The sequence below is a fragment of the Gnatocerus cornutus genome, chromosome 6 (genome assembly GCF_029298725.1).
Source record: "Gnatocerus cornutus isolate USDA-ARS CGAHR chromosome 6, icGnaCorn1.1, whole genome shotgun sequence".
Taxonomy (NCBI): Eukaryota; Metazoa; Arthropoda; class Insecta; order Coleoptera; family Tenebrionidae; genus Gnatocerus; species Gnatocerus cornutus.
In genome coordinates, this window is record NC_142238.1 from 17,771,817 (window position 1) to 17,797,181 (window position 25,365).

Consider the following 25,365-nt stretch of genomic DNA (forward strand, 5'->3'; position numbering starts at 1 on the left):
GGTCCATCATTTGATCATTTTACTTCGAATATTTTTGTACAATCTGTTATCAGTTCTTTACATCACCTAACGAACTTGTTACAAAAGTAAAAAAATCTTTTGGTCAATAAATAACTAAACGCAAAAGACATTGAATGGTAAAATAAGCTCGAGTCTTTCAAATAAATAGCGCATCACATCTCCACCAATCTAACCTATCAATAACTTATATCACAGACGAGTTAGCTTCACGTTTCAATTCTTCAGGCAAGTGTTCCAAAACTAGCGACGTTTCACCAATTGGTGCCGCCGAATCCACCAAATTCTCCGCACTAAGCGATCCATTAATATCATCGGTGAAGTGCCTTCTTACAGTGCTTCTTCTAAAGCTGCTCCTCAAAATTGACGCTACTTCGGCAGCTGTTAAAGTCGGAGATCCTGGTGTGGGCTGTATGTTCCTCAACCTCTCCAACGTAGATATCCTCGGCTCGGGAACTGAGATCGATACATCAGTACTATTAGTTTGACTCATTTCGACTAGAACTGCGTTGTAATCGGGGGGCGGCGGCTGTGGAGGCAAAGCTCCTCTTTGGCGCGCTGTACTACTTTCCCCTAGAACGTTGGCGAGACGACGAACACTTCTCCTGATGCTTTGACGGAGGAATTTTGCGATTCGAGCACCAGTAGCGGTGGTGTAAGACGGAGGAGGGGTGTACTTAGGAGGTGGGTCCTCCGTGGCGGCGTTGGTGGTGGCGTTTGGTGTTGACGTGGTGTTGGAGTTGGATACCGTGGAGTCGTGGACCGCGAGGTCTGTCATGTGCTCGCCGATAGGAGGGCGGTACAACAATTGAATCCTCTGCAAACACAAAAGTTAAATAAAGAAAACCCAACGCCAGTAATGGCGCTATACTAACATAATTAGGGGCATCCTCATACTCCTTCGCAAGCGTGAAAGTTGATTTAATCTCTTTTATTCTGGAGGAATTTGCGACTTACCTCTAGAATGTCGGCTGGGCCGTTGTTCAAGTATCTGTAGCTTTGAATCACTGCCACCACTGGAACCAGAAGAATTGGGACCAGTTGCAACATTGAGCCAATTTGTCGCGCCCATAAAGGCCAGTACTCGGCCACAGGTGCGTGGTGCCAAATAAAGATCTCTTTAAAATTCCCATTGCGGAACGTACCAATGCACAAAGTCTGAAAATACTTCTTCAGCGACAATAAAATGGGAAAGAATATTTTACCATTAAAGCAACCGGAAGGATAACATTCCAGTTGAACGAAAGCAGTGCAGGCGCCCAGCTGAGAACACACGGATGGTTGTTTGGGGTAAAAAGCGCAGTTACCACAGTATCACCGCTGTATGGACGTCCACGCACCATGAAAACTGCAATGATGAGAAGAAGGATGATGACTAAAAGCCACCAAATTCCACCCACGGTGAAGTCCATGAAGTAAACCACGTAGATACCAACCTAGAAGTGGAAGTATTAAAAAGGTTCTTGATAGTTCTGGATTTTACCTCAGTCGCCATCGGAAGACCTAAAAGAAACCCACAGATGCAACTAAAAAGTGTTATTGTCGTCTCCCAGGACTTCAACAGTTTCGCTTTGATCGCGATAATACCAGTGATTACACAATGCCAAATCGCCAATTGTTGCGCAATTCCAAAAAGAATCAAAATAAAGTAAAAAAGCACAGCCCAGAATGGAGAAATTTGCTCAGCGCCCAAGACCGCAAACGTTGCGGGTATGAGCTCTGTAGCCAGTCGCAGAGCCTAGAACCAAAGAAATAAGTAATGGTACTAAAAGAGTTCATGGAACTCACTTGATAACCACTCTCCATGGTAATATCCGCTCCAGGTCTGACAACTTTTTCCCCCAAGAAGAACGAATTATGTACCATGTACTTCACGGGAGTGTTAGCTATGGATGGCGGCAATGAATCTTTCGTTGAACGGAGAAACATCGACGAAGAGATCGCTTCGAAAGAAGAAGGCAAATAGTTGTAATTGTAGTAACGAAGGATTTGGACGCAAGTGTTGGCTAAGAACGCCATCAGAAGTAATATTGTGAATGTTATAACAGCAACAAGACTAGAATCTCTTTGTAGTAAATGTTTGTGTTTGTTGTGTGATGCTATCTGCATGACTGCAGTCCCTAAGATGCCCCAGGTGAGGAAGGTTTCTTGAGCAGCAGCCAGCCAACTCTACATAAAAAATTGTTATAACGTTGTACTTTTTTTATTGAGGATTTACCTTTGGGTTTAGAAAAAACTCGTTCCATGTGGTTTCTGGAAAAATAACGTTGATGGACTCCGCTGGCATCATCCCCAAAATCTTCGCACATAAAACGAAAGTACCGAAAACTGGTACTAATGTGAAAATGTAGATGACTTTCCCATATGACCTCAATCCTTTACTCAAAGATACGAAAACAATCATCCACACCACCGCCAAGTTAAAGGCGAGTTGAAACTTGATAGTACCGTAAGAACTTCCATTTGCTAAGTGGTGCCTTTGCAAAACCACTCCAGTAAAGTAATCTGGCACCGTCTCCGTCAGCCTCCAACTCGTATTCCCCGACACCTGGCCTGCAATAAAATATTAAAAAATTAGTATCAAATCAATACTCCTCCAATCAATATCGTCCAAACAATACGTACCACCTCTAAAAGGAATAAACGGCTCCGCCCACCGATAAACATCCATTTTTGTAATGAATGAGTCGCGAAAAAACACGAACATCCATGACACCCCAATTATACTGTACAACCCCAACAGAGTCTGAGTGATGAGAAGAGCGACGCCGACGCCCTGGAACAACGGTGATATCCTCCACATATCGATGACGCCAGCGCCCAATTGTTGTCCTAAACATAACTGAAGAGTGAAGAGTGGCAGACCGAAGACCATCGACAAGAGAAAAAATTGGAAAATGAAGTTAGCGCCGAAGTGGATGGTCAAAACGGCGAAACGGGAGATGTTGAACAGGCCCAGGGTACAGCCTAAACATGCCATCATGGAACTTAGACTGTGCGGCCATTGTCCGATCGGACTTTCGGATTCGGGCATGTCGCTGGCTCTAGGTCTCTCACATGGTCTGGAAAAGAGAAATTGCATGAGGCGAGATTTATATTTGGAAGCTGTTTGTAACAATGAGCTAATCCCGGTTTAGACGTAAAGTTGTTTGGGTGCAAGTTGATAAAAACGGTAAACAGAAATTGTAATGTTTTCAGAATGTCTCATGTTTATGTCTGGAATTCAACGTAATGTTATTTATATTTTTATTTTTATAAATGCGGAATAATGATAAGTGGGTTTCTACGCAGTGTTAGACAACGGTTCCCAACAGGTGCGCTCTTTTTTTTTCTTGGCGTCTTATGCTCAACAAAAACCTTTTCCGGAAGCTGCCAACGTCGCACCTTCCTGTCAACAAGACACATTATACATATTAATTCTTTCTTATCTTCTTGTGTTACAAGGCCGCCACACTTACTTTAGGGTATACGCATGGGTTACATTACCATACTTATTATTTAATACCGAATATTGCGTTTCCTGCAACCCAGAAAACCCATAAAGTGTGATTAATGATTATGTCAGCACTAAATTATAACATTGATAAAAACAGCGCCTGTTTTTTTTCAAAATACTCGTTTTTGTTAATTTCACCTTGCCTCAAACTATTTGTGGCTTTAGCACCAATCGATTTTTGAAGAAACTCGTGCGTGACTGACTGACCAGTACGTGCACGCTAGCATGAAATTCGAATAAAATCTTGTGGAATTGTTGGAAAAAATAACTGGATGGAAATTACTGGTAATCCGTTATTCATGAGAAATAAGACAGCGAGCATTGTCTCCTCCGACTTTCAGAGCTCAACTTCACATGTCTTGACCAAATCTAGGCAATTTCATTCATTTAAAGCCTTGATTCCGTCGTTTTTGTCGATTTTAACGATCGATTGCATTTTCTAGCGTAGTCATATTGGGTCACACATTTTTTGCGTAACCGCAGTGGTATTGGCTTCCTTGCACTTGACACCCATTGGCCGTAACGTTTCCAAACTAACAAAAATTTACATTTTTTAGAAACGGCGATAATTTTACGCTCAGCGTGGTCCAGTTCGCCCAAATTTGTTACATAACGAAAGAAACATTCACTGACATTGAATATCCGAAGCCGCCTATTAAAAAAAGTGAAGAAACGTATAACGTCTACGTTGCGTTACGTCAAGGTCACAGCGTAAACCAATTTAATTGGCGTTAGCACCGAAATTAATTGATTAGAAATTGTGTAAACGGATTACAAATCAGTAATTAAATGCAGTGCTGTAATTAATTATTTATAACCATTGCGTTTGCGTTGCAAGTGACATTTATCTCGACTCCTTTGTTCAAATCGCGTAGAAATGGGTCAGTGGTCGTCTTCCTACTTTCTTCAGATAAGCCGTCTTAACTTCGCCTATTACAACATGACTTTACAATTGTTAAAATTACGAATTGTGGGAACAATACCTCATCTATTGTAAATTGTCCAAAGCAAAAAATATCTGGGAAAATATTGTAAGATGGTATTTTCGAACACGCACAGATGTGAGTCAGTAGGGCTGGAAAGTGGACATTACGGACCTAATTTCATGATTCAGAAAAAAGTTGTCAGCTGAGTCATCTTAGATTTTATTTAACTGTTAACAAAGTGACAAAGTTAAATTTAGACGAACGGAACAAAAAGAACAATGGCGAAGGAGTTTGGACGACATTGGTGTCAGTGTGGTTTCACTTTTCTTCTCTTTTTTAGCTCTCTCTTCTTGTTTTTATTCCCGATTTTCACGTTTCTAATCTTCATTTTACTACCAACACAATTCGACACGTTTTTGTTCCACCAAATTAATAAATGATTGCCTTAATTTTATGTTAAATATATCTCCGCCTACCTAATAGGCTTGCTTACTATTTTCATATCAAAGAACTAGTATAATTTAGCCATTTTATGAATAAAGGAGATAAACCGAACTCAGGATTGACTTATTAAAATCTGAATTAGGAAATTTAAATTTTATGATGCCACATTTGGTGGAGATTAACATAATTCAGAACAGACAGATGTGAAGATAGGCAAAATCGATGGAACGAACAAAACACGTTATCGAAAAAGGTTTTTATTTTAGATAAAACTACATGGCAAAATCACCAAATGTGTTTCTTTTCGTGTCTCTAATTAGACAACGATTTCAAGAATCAGCAACCCGGAAATTTAGAAAATCCTTATCCGGTTTCCGGGTAACCGGACTATTGCTCGTTTCCAGCCCCAACCAAACCGAAAATAGTATTGCAAGAAAACTTACACTGCCTCCGCAAGAATAATCCGAATTAGTCATAACATCAACTGTTATTTTTCCCAACTCGAGGTGTTAATCCTTTGTTTCTCGACTTTATCTTAATTTATAGCACCATACGCATTCCGAGTGAAAAACAAACAAAACGAAGGTTGTGGACAAGTAACGGGGAAGGTTATCCAGCAACTTCCGTCTCCGACGAAAAGTCTTACTCACTTAGTAAAATTGTGTTCAATTTTCCTTCGCCACTAGCACAACACTGTCAACTCTATCATCGCAAGAACTAACAATCACCGAAGGAAGCACACACCGTTACCGAGGAGAGCGCTGACCCGGTGTAAGTGCTCAGAATCTCCACACTAGACTACGGAAAAAACGAATTTCGCTAAACCAACAGGTGATTGAAACAACCCATCGATGGGTGGATATGGAATAGTGTCACGGTCGCGGGATGAGCTAACAGTAAAATCGAAACAAAGAAGTGATAGCGCCGTTATTTTATTTTTCGAGAAGAAGCTCCAAAGGGGAAAATTACTCGGGGTCTTCACCCTGGCGCTTTTATTAATGTTAATTGCAGAAGATGTTAATGAATGACGCTCCACTATTTGACCTTTGCTTATGTAAATTGGAACATGTGTTTCTAATCGCATTTTACATTTTGAGTAGCTGCAACGTTTCCTCGAGAAAATTAAAGAATTAATGGGGCAATTAAAACTGGGTTTTTGCGATTTGCATCTAATTAATTGATTTTGTGGTACGTAGAATGAGGATGTAAACTAGGTCTTGGAGAAGAGTAGACCGACGTGTTTTTATAAGGTAAAAAAAACTTATTTACGTTGTAAATTGTAGTAAAGTGCAACGGGAAAAGTTGCCTACTATGGCGAAGGCGATGCAAGACTGCATAATTTTAATATGACAGAAAAATCGAAATTTTTGATGTGCATCATCTTATCTGTCCTAGATCTAGATAGATAAAATATTACTAAAATACGGTTGCAGCTCATATTTTACGCAGAAAAAATCGAAACTGAAGCTGCAATTTAGCCTCTCACCTTTCCGATGAAATAAACACTCGAATAACATCACCAACAAAACCTTTGATAACAAAACATGAAAAATATAGAGATAAATAATGACTGATTTTCTTCCCACCTTGTTTAAAATTTCCAATTCTGTAGATTTTCGTCACGCAATGCAAATTAACAAAGGCAATCCCAGTCTACCTGAGTCACTCGCGAAAAAACTCTCCTACATCCTGAAAGTCTTATAACCGGCTCTGATCAAGATAACTGAAGAAAGTCTAAACATGCAATGCCATCCAAAAGGTCAGGCTAGAAATCTTGAGCAACAGTAAAATCCAGCAATGCTCTAAATTAAGCAAAACAATAATCTCAATAAAAAGCACTCAGGAGGATGTTACTAAAGGTTTTAATTAGATACGCACCAAATGCTAACATTTCGAAACACGTATTGCAAACAATGAAAAACGTACCTCACGTAGCTAGGCTCAGTCCGGTAAACAAAAGGAAGAAAGAAAATGTTGGCTCCGTAAAACTCCATTTAGGCACTCTGAGAATCACTATCACGACTGATAAAAGCAAAGCAACACAAACATCTCCATAAAAAATGTTTATTTTTGAAATTAAGTAAATTATTCGTATTAGAGCACCGACGCGAGTTAAATATTTTTAGTTGCGTCGATACTCTGCCACTTTGAGGTGCCATAATTTGCATAATTATTATCTACGAGGCTAAGATACGGAAATACAGTAAAATGCTCCACATTAATTAGACATTAATTCAGGAAACGTACGGTAACCATCACTGACGCCTCTGAAGACCAAATAAACGAATTCAATGTCAACCAGACGCTGTTTCCATATTTAAAGCATGTCCTGGTCAGTCTACCTTTCTTAACCCGGAAGTAATGCATATTTCCGCCACATTTTCGCCGTCCAGATTTTAACAAGATTCATCCGCCTAAAAGCCCTAGTAAAGCTTATTATATTTCGTCGACCTTATGGTAGCGGAAACACAGGAGAATGCACTTGGAAGGAAGTTTCGCGGAACTCGTGAACGTGAAACGTTATCTGCGATCTAAATCTAAGTTTTCATGCAAAAGAAGGTTTTCGGCGTCATCGACAATGCGGAAAATAACAGTGGAAATTTCGAGGAAAACAAAATCAGGTTTTCCAGTGTGAAAATTATGCCATATCGTTCCGTTAATTGCACACACCTACGGGTCATGATAACCGCGTCATGATAACACAAATCAAATCTTGAACTCACCTCCTGTTACTCTCCTGCTGCTCCTGCTGCGTGGGCGTGGGCGCCGAGGTGCAACTAGGACTAGTATCCACCGTCGACGCCAAACTACTAACACTCGACGACAAACTCCTCGACGCCGAACTACTCCTTGCTCTTCCTGTAGGTTCCTGCGACACTTCCGTCCTCTGCACCAATCTAGACGGTGCACTTACCGGTCGCACCGGCTCCGGAGCCGGAACTACCGGAATCTCAACTCCGGGAGCTTCCGTTTCGTCGTCACTTGGTAGTCGAAAATGACGGAGACGTCTCATCGAGGAGCGCAACCACGTGCTTCTATCCTTTGGAGCTTCCACAACGACGCTCCCGGTGCAGCAGTCGGTGGCGGCGTGTGCGCGTCGTTCTGCTGCCGCCGCCTCCTGCACCCAACTCCAGTCGATGTCGGAGTCGGAGTCGGCAGGTGGGGCGGATGTCCGGTGGGGTGAGCTATGGAAAGTTGGAGGTCAGTGAGTGGAACGGCAGATGTTGCTTTTATGGCAAAACTATGTTGTTGATATAATTATTAGAAAAAAATGCCTACCTTGGTCGCTCCCTCTTCGCCCCAGTAATGGTGGCTCTCTGCGGCTGCTCCCTCTGGAACGCTTCACTGCGTCGACCACAAGCACTTTGGGGGCGTCTGTCTCCTTCCGTCTCCACGTACCCCCTGTTGACACAACCCGAAGCCAGAAACCTCGCATAATTCTCCTCCATTTGCCTCAATCGCATCCTCAAACTCATATCGTCAGATGTGCTTTCAAGGACATCGGAACTTCCTGTTTCCGTAGGCAGCGAACTTGCACTACTTCTTATGCTCGGCTGGTCCTCAACCGCGGCCGTTCCGATTGACGCGTTATCATAACCATCAAGTTCTAATTCATGAAGGTAATTGTCTAAATCCAACAAACAAGCTTCAATGCTCTCTTCTTGCTCATCTGCAAGAAATTTGTCGGATTCCAAAAGAGAAGCATTGAGAATTTCGTCTAAACTCCGCAAAACATCTAAAGCGTCTAAATTGTCACAAGACCACGATTTGTCGAGTTGATTCTTATGGTAGTTGGTGAGGAAAGCTTCACTACGACTTCTCCTCACCGAGGATGTTCTTGTTAACGGAAAGTCGTCATCGTCATCGATTGTTATTAGAATGTCTTCGATATCGACACTTGGTTTTCTTTCGTGACTTGGGAGTGGAGAATTGGCGCTTTGCAGTTTTTGTTCTAAGAGTGGAAGTTCGGAGTCGAGAAGATTGTCAGAGATTTCTTCATTTGGGGGAGGAAAGCGAATTCGAGGTAGAACAGGTGAGCCGACGTTGAGGTCGATAAGGTCTCCTTCGGCGTCTGCATTCCCGCTGGATGACATTTTGGCCGGTCAAGCAGACATTTCCTAAAGAAAAGAAAAATCTTTAAGAGGAACTGATTGATCTTGTGAACAAGTTTTATGTTAATTCAAGTTGGTGTTACATAATATTGATTGCTTATTAATAGTCGTTTCTAAAAATAGATAGTACGTGAATATGCAAATTAAAAAACAGATAATTTAACTATAAATTGGTAACCCCATCCGTTAATTACCTTCATTGTCACAGTTTTATAGCACCGTTTATAATGTGCTGATTCGTAATTTTTTCAAGCGTTCATTTGCAGAGTTATATTAAATATTTAAAGATGGGATTTGACGTTACGAAACCTTCACCTTTATCTTGATGAAGTCTGATCAATTACAGGAAATTCAAGCTAACTTCAGTGGCTTCTTTAACAAATTTAGCTAGTCTGGTGACAAGCTACTGGGTTTTGTAATTTTCCACACAACCTCCCGGTGTTGTTGTTTTCCGCTTCATTTACCACCAGTGTCGCACATTTCCACCCAAAATTGTACCCAAGGTTGTTTTTTTTCTTGTGCACTCTTTCCACGAAGGCTGAGGAACTCTCGCATGTAAAAATAGGTTACTAGCGTGGTATTAACGAGATTAATGGTTACTCTCTGATTATAACAATAGCGAAATCCTGCTATAACAATAAATCGCTATTGCAGCGTGGCGTGACAGTGACGTAGGTTGACTTTTGCTGTTGCAGGCGCCCACGCATAATGCTTGGTGATTATAATAATTTCGTTAAGATGCAACACTTCTTGTTAAAGAAGGAAATAGCAGAGTAACCTTTCTCCAGCTTGTCACCAAACATTCCAGCCACCAGAAGTCCTTCTGCTGCAGTTTACATTGAAACAAGTCCACTCTTCCGCGTTGCATCTATTTCGAAACTCAATTAAGGTCAGCGCTGTTCGTATTACCCTCAGGAGCACCCGACAGGATCTAAAACCTCTTAATTTCGTGAGTCATCATCGTCTGCCCAAATTGACCACACAAGGTCACAAATCCAGATCAAATTACCGTACTTTCGAACCTCAAGGATAAGTATATAAATGGTCGTTTGTTTAATTCCTGCGATCTCACGTTGTTGTCTTTTCGCTCTTTTTTAGTTTTCTTCTTGATCACGTATGAGTACGAGACCTGCTTACAGATCCAGGTTATTGACTCTTGGAGTTCGTTGAGCGCCGTTTTGTCGCAGAATTTTTCAAAATTGCCATTGGTAAAGACCTAGTGACACCGATTGGAATAAATACCTTACGCAAAATATTACAAAACGCTGCATTGGCAAAACGTAACAGTGGTGCAATATGCGTGCAATTATCTTGATCATTCAAAAACTTAATTCCATCGGTTAATTGTACGAAACTGACTGTATTGTTGATGTGGTAATGTTCCGTTAAATTGAGAAAAGTTGCTGCTAAAAACTTTGTGTTGTGGAGGAAGATGTATGGTAAATAACAGGATCCGTAATTGCGTTACTGTTAATGCGTGGATTTACCATCTAAAGACACTGAGCTAAAAAAAATAAATTTTTTAGGTCGTCCTTTTTTTAAAATTACCAAAATTAGGATTTTTAGTAAAGGATATGAACAATTTTTGCTGCGTCTCCAAATTGAAAATTTCTAAAATTTGTGTCTTTTACTCTACAATTTTGCAATTTGATGTAGTTAATACACGACCGAAATATGTATAGTAAATTTCTTGAATTTCATTGCTGTAGCACTAAAATTACCAAAATTAGGATTTTTAGCAAAGGTCGCAAATTTTTAGTTTGTCTTCAAAATAAAAATTTTAAAAATTTGTGTCTGTTGCTTTACAGTTTTCGAATTTGGTGGAATTAATAGACGACTCAAAAAAATACTTCCCGAAATTTTATATCCATTTAGTAGCACTAAAATTACCAAAATTACGAATTTTAGTGATCGATGTCGACAATTTTTGCTTCGTTTCCAAAATAAAAATTTCTAAAATTTGTGTCTTTTTCTCTATAATTTTGCAATTTGGTAGAGTTAATACACGTGGCAAAAATAGTAACCTCCCCAAATTTCACAGCCATAGCACTAAAATTATCAAAATTACAAATTTTAGTGGTCGATGTCGACAGTTTTTGATTCGTCTCCAAAATGAAAATTTCTAAAATTTATGTCTTTTCCTTTACGATTTTCTAATTTGGTAAATTTAATAGACGACCTAAAAATAGTAACTTCGTTAAATTTCATAGCCGTAACACCAAAATACCAAAATTACGATTTTTTTTTAAGAATGTCTCAAATTTTTGGTTCGTCTTCAAAATAAAAATTTCTAAAATTTGTGTCTTTTGCTTTACGATTTTCCAATTTAGTGTATTTAATAGACGACTCAAAAGTAGTAACTTTCCCAAATTTCATTGCAGTAACATTAAAATTACTAAAATTACAAATTTTAGTGGTCGATGTCGACAATAATTGGTTCGCCTTCAAAATAAACATTTCTAAAATTTGTGTCTTTTGCTCTATAATTTTGCAATTTAATGGAGTTAATACACGACATTGCTGTGGCACTAAAATTACCAATTTTTTTGCTTCATCTCCAAAATAAAAATTTATAAAATCTGTTTCTTTTGCTCTACAATATTGTAATTTGAAAGACTTAATACACGACTCAAAAATAGTAACTTCCTTAAATTTCAAAGTTGTAGCAGCAAAATTACCAAAATTACGATTTTTTTTAAAAATGTCGCAAATTTTTGGTTCGCCTTCAAAATATATTTTTTTAAATTCTTGTCTTTTGGTCTATTATTATGCAATTTGGTGGAGTTAATACACGACTCAAAGTTAGCAACTTCCCCAAATTTCATAGCCGTAGCACCAAAATTAATAAAACTAGGAATTTTAGTAAAAGTTAAAAAAAAAATTTAGTCAACAATTTGTTGGTGCGTCTTCAAAATAAACATTTCTAAAATTTGTGTCTTTTGCTCTACAATTTTGCTATTTGGTAGAGTTAATACACGACTCAAAAATTATAACTTCCCCAAATTTCATAGAGACAGTGAAAGCAACAACTGTCTGAGAACAACAACTCAAAGAATTATAGAGAACAAGATAGCTGAACGTAATCGTAATAATGGAAACACAAGCTTTGCGTCTTCAACTTCTCCTTTAAAATGTTTCCGCATTTTTGATTCATAAAGTCAAAGAAAATCGTTGGTCCATTTACTTTCTAGACCTCAACGTCTTTCTGGTGTGACAAACATAAAATAAGAAAACCCTGAAAAATATTAGAACGTATAAATTAATTGTTGTGTCAGACCAAGAACAAATATCTAAATGATCCGATCATCACTTTAATTTAATTATCACTGCAAACCATAAAAATTTAAATTGGGTGTTAATTCGTCTATTTTTAAAATTCGTGTGCCTCTACTCGATTACACGCAATCACATGACATGCTGCTAAATAATTATGCAGTTTGCACAACTCATAACTATAGATAACATAATACACCTCATCTTTTAGTAATAACCCGCAAATATATAACAACGTCCATTGAAAGTGATTAACCAGTGATAATTTATCTGAACTTTCACCGTTTACATCATTTAAAGCTAACGAAAAATTGCACCATTGTCTACGTTGCTCAGTCAACGACGACGAAATCTTGGACTCTCCTTTAAATTATTTACTAAATCACGGTTTTTAGACTCTTCAAGGTAAAAACCAACGATGATTATCTTAACAACTGTAATTTGTAGCTACTTAAAATGTGTAAACTACAACTGTGTCACTGAATCGGCGAATCTCACGCCGAAAACACATTGTTTTCAAACTTTCATAAATAGTTTCTTAAAAATAGAATGCAGTAGTTCATTGACTTGGTGCATTTCTTACAGAAATTTCTTACTTGTGTTACATAAAGAGCTTCTCACGTAACACGCCTTTTATGATCATTGATGAGGATTTGGGCGATGACACGGAAAGTTGAGTTGCAGGGGTGGCTACAACTATCACCTGACATTTTATTTAATCAATATTCAACACTTTACGATGAGAGCTCGTTTCGGCCTTTTTAGATTTCTCTTCAGACGTACTCAAGGTCGGGAGGCTTGGTTTGCTGCTCCAATGGCCAGAAAAATTAAAATGACTAACCGGAGGATCTAGGCGTTGCTTTAGGTATGAATTAATGAGACGAAACGAATAGAAAACATATTTTGGAGGGTTTAGCACTGAAAAATGAACTGGAAGCGCGAAATTTTATTGCTGCTACTTCTGAGGTAAAATATTTATTTAGTTCTGTACATGCTGGCTCGTTCTTTCATAATATTTCTTTCATATTATTTTTATGCTTTCGTCTCGTATTAAAATAAAAATGTATTCATCGTGTTTTTAATGAAGGAATTCCCTGACATTTTTTACTTTTCAACGAAAACACGTGTCCTAAAGCGTTTCTAAATTTTTCGGTTATATTTCCAGATGGTGCATCTTTCTTAACGGTTCTACTTGTCATAAACAACACATTAAATCGGTTGATTACATTCATGACGAATTTCCACATGTCATTGTTTCGTTTAAACTGTAAAGTCATGAAATTGGAGAAAATATACAACGGGACAGTCTTCGGCTGCGGTTGAGTTGAAACCGTCATAAGTGAAATTAATGTAGCGCCAAAATTAGAATACCAAATTTAAGAAAATTGCTTCCATTAATAGCTGTGACCCAGTTTTTCCCAGCAAGCTCTTAACAGTGAAAATATAAACAAAAGACATTTTCATTAAGAATTGATTGGTAATTGTTCCGCTCAAACAAGTCTCATTAAGTGCTTACTTTTTCGTTAACGATTTTCCCGCAGGCACAACCGTGAAAAATTCCACAAAATTAACAAAAACTATTTACCCCAGGTAGAGATGTCGATTTTCAGGTAAAGTAACCAGGCAACAAGTCGCCGAGACACACTCACAACATCACAAATTAGCACTAACCACCTCAATCGATGCGAAAAAATCGCGTATAAATTTATTGATATTTTATTTAATTCCAAGTGAACGACACGTCCGAACAGCACTTCACGACTCCACAACAAGTCTGTCCAGCGGACCAAGCTGTATTAACAATATCGAAAGTATGTGTGGGCAGTAGAGTCTACCGGAGCTTGTTGTAAAGCACGAAAATGACTCTTATTGTGTTCACCTGAGCTCGCTCTTCGGCTCAGTGTCCATGAACCTCTTGTGCTGTTGCTGCAAGCTATTTAGCTTCGATTTCGACGGGATGCTGATGACCGGTGCATTGCCGCGCTCAAATTTTGACCAACAAACGCGCGAAAAGGCGATCTGCATACTGTGAAATACAAACAGAAATGACTTTTTTTTGACGCGTTTAAATTGATTAGTGATGAAGGTTGCAATTAACCTAATTCTTCTGGAACGAATAGCGGAACTTGCACCTCTTTATTGCGAATTTACACCCTTTTAAGCGGCGAATGTAGAAGGAAATAGGGCGACAGTCAATACGGCGAAAGTTTGATCTAATTTTGGCCACATCCCCAGAAATCAAGGAATAAACATTTAAATTAAACGATCCATTTATTTAATCTTGTATTTTCTATTTTAGATTTGATTTTTGATTTGTCAGGACCTGCTTTAAAAACCACCTGTTTTTAAGATTTTTGAAAAAAATCATTACGTGTTGTTATCTTATCACAGCAGTTCAATTATTCCAGCTTTTAAAACAACAAGTTGTAGATATGCAATTTATCAATAATTATTACCTGTCACACACGTAAACAAATTATTGTTGTTAAAAAAATAAAAAATGTTATTATTGATAACTTTTCTTGGATTCTCAAAATTTTATTAGTGAAATTATCGAATAAAACACTCTATTAAAGATGTCGTTAAATTTATTTCACAATAAAATTTTTACACTCCACTTTTAAAGCAGTTATGCAACCAACTGTACGACCGCAAATTTTATCATGTTTATCAATAAAATGTTGGATTATTGTATCCATTGAAGAACTGTTGCATTTTAGTTTAACAAAAAATATCTATTGTGTATTATCAACTGCAAAAAGAAATTAAATGTCTATAATTCAATTGCGAAACAATAACACTTGAATTAAGTAATTACGAATTACGTATTTATAGCTTTTATTATCGCACTTTTTTGTTGGGTTTTGCAAAAACAGCGATTAAGGAATCGAAATCAATTAGTTTCACCAATTAATCGTAATTTATTAGATATTTTTGTACTTTTTCAATTCGCTTTATAACGCGCTATTATGCAACCCAAAATACGAAAGAAGAAAATGTGTGACTCAGGTTGCATAAGATTGAAGAAAGAATTTTGATAAATATACCAAATAAAGCTGCATATAATGTTTATTTTACCTAAACAGCTAACTTATATCACTTTTTACTTCTTTTGAAACCTAAAAATATTGTTTTAGTATAATTAAAAAAGAAGTGTGATTGTAGTCCGCGTTATTATGCAACCCAACATGCGTAATCTCAGATCAAGATGCAATAAAACATCCGAGTTCAATGTTAAATATCTTTAATCACAATTTGCATTCAGCCTTCATGATTCATCAAGGTTTTTGACCACAACATCCTCTGCATGTTAACAACCTCTTCTTTCTTCAGCCACTCTCCATTTCTTGAAGCATCTGCTCCAATAAATTTTCATTTAGTCTGTGTTTGCACAGGTACTCTCCATTCAAAAAAACCACCGGAATTTCGTATCTATACAGTCTTAACCATCTCACGTTTTCCTTTTTTGTAATGTCAACCTTCTCAAACTCAATTCTGTGTAAATAAGGCTTCAACTTGTCCGTCAACTCATCGCACAAAGGACAGGGATCTTTGGTGTACAACGTCAGCTTTGGTCGCTGATCAGACGAGATATTTTGAGACCTGATTGTAAAAACTTATTTATTTGTACAATCTCGAGTATAAAAATAATGGTGAAACATGTTATCGCGATTGCTTCATGGAAACTTACAGCTTCTCGATCATGATTGATGACGCGCCGCCACCACCGTTACAAATCGCCGCGACGCCCTTTTGACCAGGTTTCAATGCGTGGACAAGGTGGACCACGAGACGAGCTCCTGACATTCCAATGGGGTGTCCGAGACTGACAGCACCTCCGTGGATGTTGATTTTAGTGGGATCGAGGTCTAGGAGTTGTTGGTTGGCTAAGACGACGACGCTGAAGGCCTCGTTGATTTCCCACATCGCCACGTCTTCTTTGTTTATCCCAGTACGAGTTAAGAGTTTAGGAATTGCGATGGCTGGAGCTATGGGGAAATCGATGGGATCGGTTTCTCCATCAGCGAACCCAACTACTCTAGCCAAGGGTTTAGCACCGAGTTTCTGGGCTGCTTCGGGTGTCGTCAGAATAAGGGCAGCAGCCCCATCGTTTAAAGTTGAGGCATTTCCTGCGGTGACTGTTCCATTTTCTTTCTGGAAGACGGTAGCGAGTTTGTTGAATTTGTTAAAATCTACTCGTTTGTATTCTTCGTCGGCGGAGAAGACAATGTCTTGTCCTTTTCTTTGAGGGACGTTAACACTAACGAGTTCTGCGGCAAAAGCATTGTTCGCATAGGCTTCCGCGCTTTTTTTGTAACTTGAAATAGCGAAATCGTCTTGTTGTTGTCGGGTAATCTTAAGCTTCTTCGCCGTGTTCTCTCCACAAACTCCCATATGGAATTTATTGTATACATCGGTGAGACCGTCAAAGACTATTCCATCAATCAGATTGATACCACCGTACGGTGTGGGGCCTCTTTTCATGTAATACGGCACATTGGACATTGATTCCATGCCTCCAGCCAAGACGACTTCTTGGTCGCCAGTTTGAAGACTTTGAGCTGCTAACATGACTGACTTCATTCCTGAAGAGCAAACTTTATTAACGGTGGTGCAGATGGTGGATTTTGGGAGTCCTGCAAAGATGGTTGCCTGCCGTGCAGGCGCTTGACCCACACCCCCTTGGCAAACATTTCCTATGTAAACTTCTTTGATTTCTTCTTTTGGGATTCCGGCGCGTTCAACGGCACCTTGAATGGCAGCTGCGCCTAATTTCGAAACATGAAGAGAGGACAAAGAGCCCAAAAATGAACCGATTGGGGTCCTAGCGGCGGAGATTATCACCACTTCATTGAGCTGGGGCTTGGTGGCATAGGTGCGGCAGACCTGCAGGCGCAAAACAAAGAATATTTCAATGGAATGGTTTCTAGGCGCACCAAATTTGAAGCCCAAGTTTAATCAGCATCCAAGGCCTTAAATTGGGCAACAAAATATGATAAGTCAAGGTTGTTTAATTAGCAATGGTCACGTTGCAAGAGGTCAATGCTTCAACAATGCTGAAAACGGCACAAACCTGTGATAATTTGAAGGACGACATTTCTTGAACTGTAGAAAACGCTTATCACTACACTAATGGTATGAAAAATGTTAATTTTTGAATATCATTAGCCGAACAAGTAAATAACAGGAGATAAGGACTTTGCTCCTGGTTATCAGCTGATCGCTGCTCGTTTTCAAAGCTACTGCTGCTACTGAAAGTAAAAACAGAAGAAATCTGTAGGTTTAAAACAAAATAGTTCAGGTTTTTACTAAAAAATCGACTTATTATTAATTTATGCATTTTGGTTCATGTTATTTATTTAAATTTGGCGCTGCCGGCAAAGAGAACCAATACCCCCACATTGTTAAACTAACTTTCTTGCTAACAGTTTTCAACAACCATCTTGAACCAGAAATGAACCAGAGATTGGTAGTGATGTTCAATCTGCAGTAAAAATCCGTTCCTATTAAAAGAATCCGTTGAATTTTTTGACTCGTTTTAAAAGTGGCGCCCCTGGCAACACTGCGTCAGAAGTGAAAGTCCCTATACACTTCAAATTTAATTTCAAGATGAGTGACGATGAATCTAACAGCTTCCAAGAACTTAACGAAAGACTTGATACTCTTTTTGATGTGTTTAAACAAAAGTTGAATACCCAACAATACCCAAACGTGGAATCTCTTCTCTATAATGTGCACAATAAAACCGACACCTTGTTGCTCCAAATCAAGTATGAGATTAATCGAATTTTAGGGACTAGAATTAAAGAAGAAGAGTTGGTAGACCCCAGAAAGTAAGATTACATTAGTTTAAAATTAGTCTGACGCTAGTTTGGTTTAGGATCGCATTAAACCAGAAGAAAGCCGAATGTTTGATCAAACTGCAAAGTCTGACTTCAGAGTTAACTTGTCGAATTATGGGAGATTACAAGCAGACAGAAGAAGAGAGGAGAAAAGGGCCTAGACAATAAAATTTCATATTTCTACGAAAAATCCAATTTTCTTAGTTTGCAAGAGGTGGGTAATACAGATCCCAGAGTAACAGAGTCCGTGTTTATTTTCCAGTCTAAATTACTTAAATGATTTTTCTTCGTTTTGTTTTTATTAAATTAAAGCAAATCCCACAAAACAAGCTTACGTTAATACGTGTTTCTTTTTTATTGCTTTCGAATTTTTTTTTTGACGTGTCGATAAAACAGAACACGCGACCTTGCCGGCATTCCTGAAATGTCAGCTATCAGCTGACAGTCCTTGAAGTGGTTCGAGAAGGAGAAACTCGAAATATTCAGGTCTTAAAACATAAATTTGAGTGTTTTTTCTGTGCGGTTGTGTGTGAAAAACTTTCAAGTGAATTTTACTCGGTTCTGTAAAAAATGACATAACCTCAAATATTTCAAAATGAACGTCGAACAAAACCGATTAGACACTTTTGAGGACTGGCCACAGGACGCTGTAGTTAGCCCTCAACGTATAGCAAAAGCAGGATTTTTCTACACCAAACAAGGTTTGTGTGTGAAATGCTTTTCGTGCAATTTAACCATATCGGAATGGAACTATGGTGATCAAGTGATGGCCAGACATAAGATTATGAGCCCTTCTTGCCCTTTTGTTTTAAATCCAACTACCTCAGGAAATGTTCCTATAATATCACCTACTAACGTACCTTCATCTTCAACAACCTCCGATTTGATGAAAGACGAAGCCACAAGACTTAAGAGTTTCAGTCACTGGCCTATACCTCATATCGTCGCCCCCGAAAGACTTGCCAGGGCAGGGTTCTATTATCTCAAAACTGGAGACAACACAAAGTGCGCTTTTTGTAAAGGAGTAGTCCGAGCATGGGAGCCCGGGGACGATCCTGACAGAGAACACAAGCGCCACTTTGAAGACTGCCCTTTCGTTTTAACCGAAATCGTCCCAAGACTCAACCTGAACGCCAACGGTAATGACAAACCTCAAACAGACTCCTCTTTTTCGAACCTTCATCTTGTATCCAACGAAAACCTACACTGTTTAGGGGTTCAGACCCACAAGGGACCAAAGAAACCAAATTATGCCACCGTAGAATCTAGATTAAAGTCATTTGCAACGTGGCCCCCTGATCTAATTCAAACCCCCGACGTTTTATCGCAAGCGGGGTTCTATTATGAAGGAATGGGAGATCAAGTTAGGTGTTTTCATTGTGATGGGGGACTAAGACATTGGGACCCCCAAGATGACCCATGGACCGAACATGCACGGTGGTTCCCGAGATGCTCCTTTATTAAACTGGTCAAGGGGCAAGATTTCGTCACGGCGTGCTCATTGGAGCTAAACGTCAATAGCAACTTGGTAAGAAATGCAATTCTCATTATCATTGTTTGCATTTGTTGCATCGTTAATCGACAATCTTATTTTTTCGAAAGGACTAAGATCTAAATGGAGGGCAATAAACCTAAACTGTCACTTTAATCCAAGTTGAATTTCAAAATAGATAAAGCAAAGATTGAGTCAGTATGTATTATTAATATTATTGGGTGCCAAATATTAAACAAAACTTCGAGTTTCTAGGACAGGAAGTTTTTGTAATACAAAAGTCATTCACCTTCTTTTTTTATTTGTTACAATTGCGATACTTGCAGGTTTGAGATCATTAAATGCAGTTTTCAGTCCAAGGTTCAAAAGTTTAGATTTCAGACTCCACGTAACAATGCAATCTTGCAGCGTAAAGTTTTTAAGAATAGAAAACATATCTTTTACAGCTTTCCTGAGTTTAACGATCGTATAAACCACAATTTTTAGCATAATTGTGTAAGCAAAGGGTTTTCAACATTGAAACTTGATTTATCCAGTTTTAGAACGAGTATAGTTAAAATTTAAAAATATGAACGACGATGGAGTTCCTTTCAGGCCAATCACTTCTCAGGGACGAAATTTATTAACTCCTATTATTTTCTAATTTCATTCATAAAAGACCATAAAATAACGTAATAAAACTAAAGAAGTAATTGAAGCTAACGGTGGTTTTTTTATCCCCAAGGCGTAAATATTTTTTGTCTGCGTTTTTCTTCTGTTTATTCTTAGATAACCGCCATGCAATAGTTTGAATGGGTGCACTTGTATTTTTAGTGTTTTCATGAATGAATTCGAAAACGGATGTTACTGTTTACAAATCGATGTCTCGTTTTGAACATCTGTCTCCTACTCCCCTGGACAGTAATTCAAAGAACCCGTTTTTTGTTGTGAACTTAACCCAAATCCCAAGAACGTCTCAAAAAGCATCCAGGAAACACATTAATCTGGTCGACGGAAATGCAATCAATTGAGAAACGAAGATTTATCAATTACGTGTTTTTTAGAACTGACCGGCGCCACCGGTTAAGTTAGCAAACAAAATGTGAAAAAACAAAGATTCTGTTGCATAAGTTGGTTAAAAATACCAATCATGAGTAATTTTCTGCGAACTAAAATCAATGTTAAATCGTTATTGACAAGACGCATGGCGACCTTGTGCGTAATTCCCAGGAAAATATGGCCCACATTTTCCAACCTTGTGCAATTAAAATTTGCAGTTTTAAAAGTTTTAATTGCATCGTGTATGTCTGTTGTTAATTTATTATCAAGAAATTGTGACTCATCGTGTTGATTTGCATTGTTCCATTTCACGACGCTGGTCACATGGTCTTATTTTTCTCTTATCCATTAGTGCGTAAACATACGATTATACTTTATTTTATTTAATTATGTCATCAATTCGTTACTTTCGGTAGCCTTGGGATATTCAAATTTGAATATTTTCTTATTGGATTCTGACTACCAAGCAATACGCACTCACCTTGGTCACATTTTTGGCGTCTTTATAGGTGAAGGAAAACGCCGGACGTTCTTCTCGTTTTTTCAAAACAATGCAGTTATAGATTAATAACAGGATGTGAACTTCTACATCGTTCTATAATTATAAAACACACCTTGCTTCTTTGACTTTTTGCGTAATTGTCGTGACAAACAGTGAAAATATGTAGCGAAAATGCATTCTTGAATTTTTTTAATTGTGGGCGTTTCCAGCAAATCAATAAGTGTTTTTCTTTGTAAATGCAGATTTATGTGCAGTTCTTAATTCGTTTTAATTGCATCGTTACGTCGCGGTTTATAATTGCGTAAAAATGCAAAAGACCAAGGTGCATCGAGTTAGGAAATGCGTTTTAATCGATTTGTGCCAATTTTTTAGTCGTCGACTTAATGGAATTTAAAGGAAATAAACATTTTAATTGATTTATTGATTATGTAATCTGCTTAAAACACAGTTGGTTAAACAACTTTAATTTAGATAAATTTAATCAGTTTGTTGTTGCTTGCCTGAACTAATCCAAGTCTGTTATTTATTTAAGAATTGGATTTTTAGATTTTCAAATCTTCATCTCCAGTAGGATATTCCGCAAATCCTTTTGTTTACAAAATTCCAATCCTTGAAAAACCCAGAAAATGCTCAAAAACTTCAAATAAATCCGAGAATTCTAGGAACTTGATAAATGTAATTAATCCTAGTAAATTCTAGAGAATGGAGGAGGAGCCTAGAAGATACTGTCGAAAAAGTGCAATAAACTCAAAATTAAATTCTAAATCTTACATACTACGGCCAAAAACTGGGGCTTTGCTGTGTTTATCAAAATCTACACATTATTTTGACATATTGAGGATAATTTATTAACCTTTTTTAGTAAAAATAACCACATAAGCTACATAATTGCAACCAATCAAAAGTATTGAAACTTTATCTAATCCGCATTACAAATTACTAAATTCAGTTCTTAGTTCACTATTTTGGCACTCCAAATAATTTGAACTCTTATTTTGATACGAACATCAACGAAATATTGGTATTCTCATTAATCAGACTATCTTTTCAGCTATTCCGCTTTAAAAATGACTTATCTTTACAACCTACTTTACAATCTAAATTTGAGAGATTTCCGTAATTTATCATTTTCGAAATATGTATGCGGTTAGTTGCATCATTTTTGATTGGAATATTTCAATTTGTCTATCGCTTTGGCGTAAAGTCTTTCACGTGATTTGATACCTCCGGTGGTAAGGTCTCTTTGGCGCCACATTCTTCACCTTTCTGAGAATTAGGGCCGCTCTAAAAAATTCTTACCTCTCGGCTCCTTTTCCCCAATTCCAAGAAACCTACGCGGTACGTTTCTCAAAAGCCTGTTTTCGTGCTTCTATAATAAAATTCTCGAGACTTCCAGCCATGAATAGAAATTCCTTCGCAGATTAATTCCAAGAGAACGACAAAGAACCGGGCGCCAACTGCACACGTCAAAATAAAGTAAAATGCCTCTTTCTCATGCGATAAAACCGTGATTTCGTTTAATTAAACATTGATATAATGAAATCATGTGGTGATGAGCCATCCGAGCCAGATATTTCCAGCCAGAGGAAGAGGAAGTTTTATCATGCTCGGTAAATCCAGTGAATTACATACGTCGATTAACAGATGTTTCGGCGTCGTTTTTTATTGATATAAGTATCTAGTTTTATGCAAATAAAGCGATTAACGTCAGTTTTATGCTTTGTGACGTTAAATGGATTGGAATGTCGGTGCTGGATTCAATAACACTGCACGATAATCAAAGTTGTTGTCTCTGCTGCTTTTGACCTCATATGCAATATGCATGAAAAACTGAGATCATCCATGTAAATATAAAGTGCAGCTGCTTTTACGGGAGTCTGTGATGTACACTTTTGAATTAAAGAAAAAACAAAACCTTGATACATTAAATAAAATCGTGGAATTACAAACAGAGCATTTTCCTCACTTCTGTTTCGTTTCTAGGAAGAAGTAGACCAAAAGCACTGCATGGCCCTCCCTAAACGGCGTGAAGTCAGCGAACGCGAAATCCAAGAACACATGACCGGTGAAGTAGCTTTATCAGCTTTAAGCATAGGTTTGAACGTCGAACGAGTGAAAAGAGCAATTCGAGAAAAGTTGGAACAGACAGGAAGAGGATACTCTCAACCTGACGCTCTCGTAGAAGCCGCCCTTAATCTTCAACACAGCGAAGAAGACAACTCCGATGACCAAGAATCATCCAGTCAAATAAAAAACGTCGTCGAAAACGTTCTAGAAAATGTAATTAAAAGTTGCTCGAGTGATAGAAACGAGTCGAACCCTGTAGATAGTAGTAAGGAACCAAAAATTAGTAAAACCATTTCCTTGGAGGAAGAAAATAGGATCCTAAAAGAAGCGAGACTTTGTAAGATTTGCATGGACGCAGAAGTCGGAATTGTGTTTCTTCCTTGTGGACATTTGACCACTTGCGTTAATTGTGCACCCAATTTGGAGGATTGCCCGCTTTGTAGGTCCGCCATCAAGGCAACGGTTAGAACGTTTTTGTCATAATTTATTCAATAAATCTATTTTATAAACTAATCGATTCTTTATTTCAAACGAAGCTTAAATATAGGCAACAAAGTCATGGCGAAGTCGGATGATCGCGGGTATATTTAGCTCAGCCAGTGGACATTGTTTAATAAGTCTTTGTTGGCAGTATCACGAAATAAATTAAAGCGATAATTTCAGTATCTAGTGAAAAGGATAAAAATCAATCAGCACGTTAGTGAGTGGCAGTAGATATGGGACCACCAAGTGTGTTAGTTTAAACGCGGTCCAAACGCGTTTAAACTTAAGTCTTTCCAAGACCAAATCACCAGAAAGTGAAAGTCCAAAAAAAAAGAAAAACCAGAAAAGTAAGTACGTTTTTGTACCGTTTGTTGAAAAGTTTTAGCTTGTCCTGTAATGTTTTACTTATCAAAAAACTGTAAAGTATTTGTATGGGCGATAACGTAAGGCGGGTTCTAAGAAATTTGCGATAAGATTAAGCAAAATGCCTAATTCAAGAATTGCACAAATTTCCTGAAAATATGTGTGACGCTTGTGGCTTTCTTTCTCTTGTAATATGAATTAATGTAGTAAGAGTTGTGAAAGACATAACTATTTTAGAATCACTCTGTATATATGTTTTATGGTAGTTGACTTCGAACACCTCCATGACGAACGTCAATACATTCCCCTCGTATTTTAATCAATCGTTATCAAACTTCTAACAGCAATATTACATAAACCAATGTTGATTGCCAATATGTGGGCGCCACGATAAACAAAATCTCCCGATAACAAAGCGAAATAACAATCGACAACGTGCTTAAACTAAGTCCAGCTCATTGAAAACTAAAAAAATATTTGATTCCAATAAAAACGCCGACCTTTGCTGCCTTAGGCCGGCTTTGGAATGCTCACGCAGGAACACCCACTTCGTTGCCTTTATCCGATAACACCCAAGTAGTGGCAACTTCGTGAAGTCCTCGAGAAGAGAAGAAAATTACCGTAATATTTGCAGAGCTGCTTTAATTGCGGTTTTGTGCGAATACTAGATGGTATTAGAATTGATATAATTCTGTTTTTTTCATAAGCAGATGTTTTTGAAACAGGTGCGAAGCCAGGTGCGGTGCGTGGAATCATCTGCCGTAACATGGATGCATTCTTCAGAGAACACGAGCCAAAAACGATATTTTCATCTTTGAGTTTGAACAAATAAACGAGATGGTGATGAGATCGGCTCTTGGAGACGTCGGCGTGGCGGAGACGATGTTTATTGATATTCATTGAACATTATTTTGTAATTAGCGTGAGTGGCTGATCCACGAATGATTTTTATTAATTTTATGTAAGAACAGTTGTGTATCATTTCCAAGGTTCGTCTGAAATTCCAGAAGTCACTCTACCACAAAACCTAAGTAATTAATCTTGTTTATTTGCAGTGAGTGGGATATCGAAATATATACAGGTCATTCGAATTAAGTTCTCCTATTGATCTCAATCTAATCATATCTAAATTCCAAAAACCGAATTTTTATCATGAATTCCTTCGACTTACCCGGCCCCTTTATGACGTTCCTAGATATATTAGCTCATTATCTTTCAACAAACGCGGATCCAATTCATTATAACCCATAAAAATTATCTCCTACGACCGTAGGCGTCTCCATTTCCAACTTGAGTCATCCTCATCAC

At 38.0% G+C, this 25,365-nt stretch overlaps 4 protein-coding genes across 6 annotated transcripts; 2 read left to right on the forward strand and 2 right to left on the reverse strand.

Moving 5' to 3' along the window:
- Positions 1-5: 5 nt before the first annotated feature.
- bdg (sodium-dependent transporter bedraggled) lies at positions 6-13,944 on the reverse strand. 2 transcript variants are annotated; one of them, XM_088040337.1, is made up of 11 exons: positions 13,855-13,944; positions 8,164-9,002; positions 7,608-8,069; positions 2,644-3,080; positions 2,237-2,571; positions 1,807-2,187; positions 1,502-1,756; positions 1,224-1,454; positions 976-1,176; positions 894-917; positions 6-835 (listed from the first exon to the last, which is right to left on the reverse strand). In XM_088040337.1, the coding sequence occupies exons 2-11, from the start codon at positions 8,976-8,978 to the stop codon at positions 206-208; spliced, it is 3,771 nt and encodes a 1,256-aa protein (XP_087896463.1). In that variant the 5' UTR covers positions 8,979-9,002; positions 13,855-13,944; the 3' UTR covers positions 6-205. The 2 variants fall into 2 exon arrangements, with proteins under 2 accessions (XP_087896463.1, XP_087896464.1); XM_088040338.1 differs by lacking the exon at positions 894-917.
- Positions 13,945-15,496: 1,552 nt separating this feature from the next.
- On the reverse strand, positions 15,497-17,461 carry Acat1 (Acetyl-CoA acetyltransferase 1). 2 transcript variants are annotated; one of them, XM_088039290.1, is made up of 3 exons: positions 17,344-17,461; positions 15,961-17,156; positions 15,497-15,872 (listed from the first exon to the last, which is right to left on the reverse strand). In XM_088039290.1, the coding sequence occupies exons 1-3, from the start codon at positions 17,365-17,367 to the stop codon at positions 15,599-15,601; spliced, it is 1,494 nt and encodes a 497-aa protein (XP_087895416.1). In that variant the 5' UTR covers positions 17,368-17,461; the 3' UTR covers positions 15,497-15,598. The 2 variants fall into 2 exon arrangements, with proteins under 2 accessions (XP_087895416.1, XP_087895417.1); XM_088039291.1 differs by lacking the exon at positions 15,497-15,872 and having other exon boundaries at positions 15,877-17,156.
- Positions 17,462-17,724: 263 nt separating this feature from the next.
- LOC148173572 (uncharacterized) lies at positions 17,725-18,360 on the forward strand. Its single transcript, XM_088039894.1, has 3 exons — positions 17,725-17,759; positions 17,816-18,103; positions 18,151-18,360. The coding sequence occupies exons 1-3, from the start codon at positions 17,725-17,727 to the stop codon at positions 18,278-18,280; spliced, it is 453 nt and encodes a 150-aa protein (XP_087896020.1). The 3' UTR covers positions 18,281-18,360.
- A 138-nt stretch (positions 18,361-18,498) lies between these two features.
- Positions 18,499-23,724, forward strand: LOC148173573 (death-associated inhibitor of apoptosis 2-like). Its single transcript, XM_088039289.1, has 2 exons — positions 18,499-19,640; positions 23,128-23,724. Exons 1-2 carry the CDS (start codon positions 18,708-18,710, stop codon positions 23,692-23,694), a joined length of 1,500 nt encoding a protein of 499 aa, XP_087895415.1. The 5' UTR covers positions 18,499-18,707; the 3' UTR covers positions 23,695-23,724.
- Positions 23,725-25,365: the final 1,641 nt, after the last annotated feature.

Excerpts from the sequence above, each read along its gene's own strand:
- LOC148173572 (XM_088039894.1), top strand. The coding sequence starts at position 17,725 with ATGAACCAGAGATTGGTAGTGATGTTCAATCTGCA. Across the intron at positions 17,760-17,815 it reads GTAGTGATGTTCAATCTGCA|TGGCGCCCCTGGCAACACTG; the intron begins GTAAAAATCCGT and ends TCGTTTTAAAAG. Across the intron at positions 18,104-18,150 it reads GAGTTGGTAGACCCCAGAAA|GATCGCATTAAACCAGAAGA; the intron begins GTAAGATTACAT and ends AGTTTGGTTTAG.
- bdg (XM_088040337.1), bottom strand. The coding sequence starts at position 8,978 with ATGTCATCCAGCGGGAATGCAGACGCCGAAGGAGACCTTATCGACCTC. Across the intron at positions 3,081-7,607 it reads CAGCAGGAGAGTAACAGGAG|ACCATGTGAGAGACCTAGAG; the intron begins GTGAGTTCAAGA and ends TCTCTTTTCCAG. Across the intron at positions 1,757-1,806 it reads CCATGGAGAGTGGTTATCAA|GCTCTGCGACTGGCTACAGA; the intron begins GTGAGTTCCATG and ends CTTTGGTTCTAG.
- Acat1 (XM_088039290.1), bottom strand. The coding sequence starts at position 17,367 with ATGTCGTCCTTCAAATTATCACAG. Across the intron at positions 17,157-17,343 it reads CGTCCTTCAAATTATCACAG|GTCTGCCGCACCTATGCCAC; the intron begins GTTTGTGCCGTT and ends TTGCGCCTGCAG. Across the intron at positions 15,873-15,960 it reads TCAATCATGATCGAGAAGCT|GTCTCAAAATATCTCGTCTG; the intron begins GTAAGTTTCCAT and ends TTTTACAATCAG.
- LOC148173573 (XM_088039289.1), top strand. The coding sequence starts at position 18,708 with ATGAACGTCGAACAAAACCGATTAGACACTTTTGAGGACTGGCCACAG. Across the intron at positions 19,641-23,127 it reads TAAACGTCAATAGCAACTTG|GAAGAAGTAGACCAAAAGCA; the intron begins GTAAGAAATGCA and ends TTTCGTTTCTAG.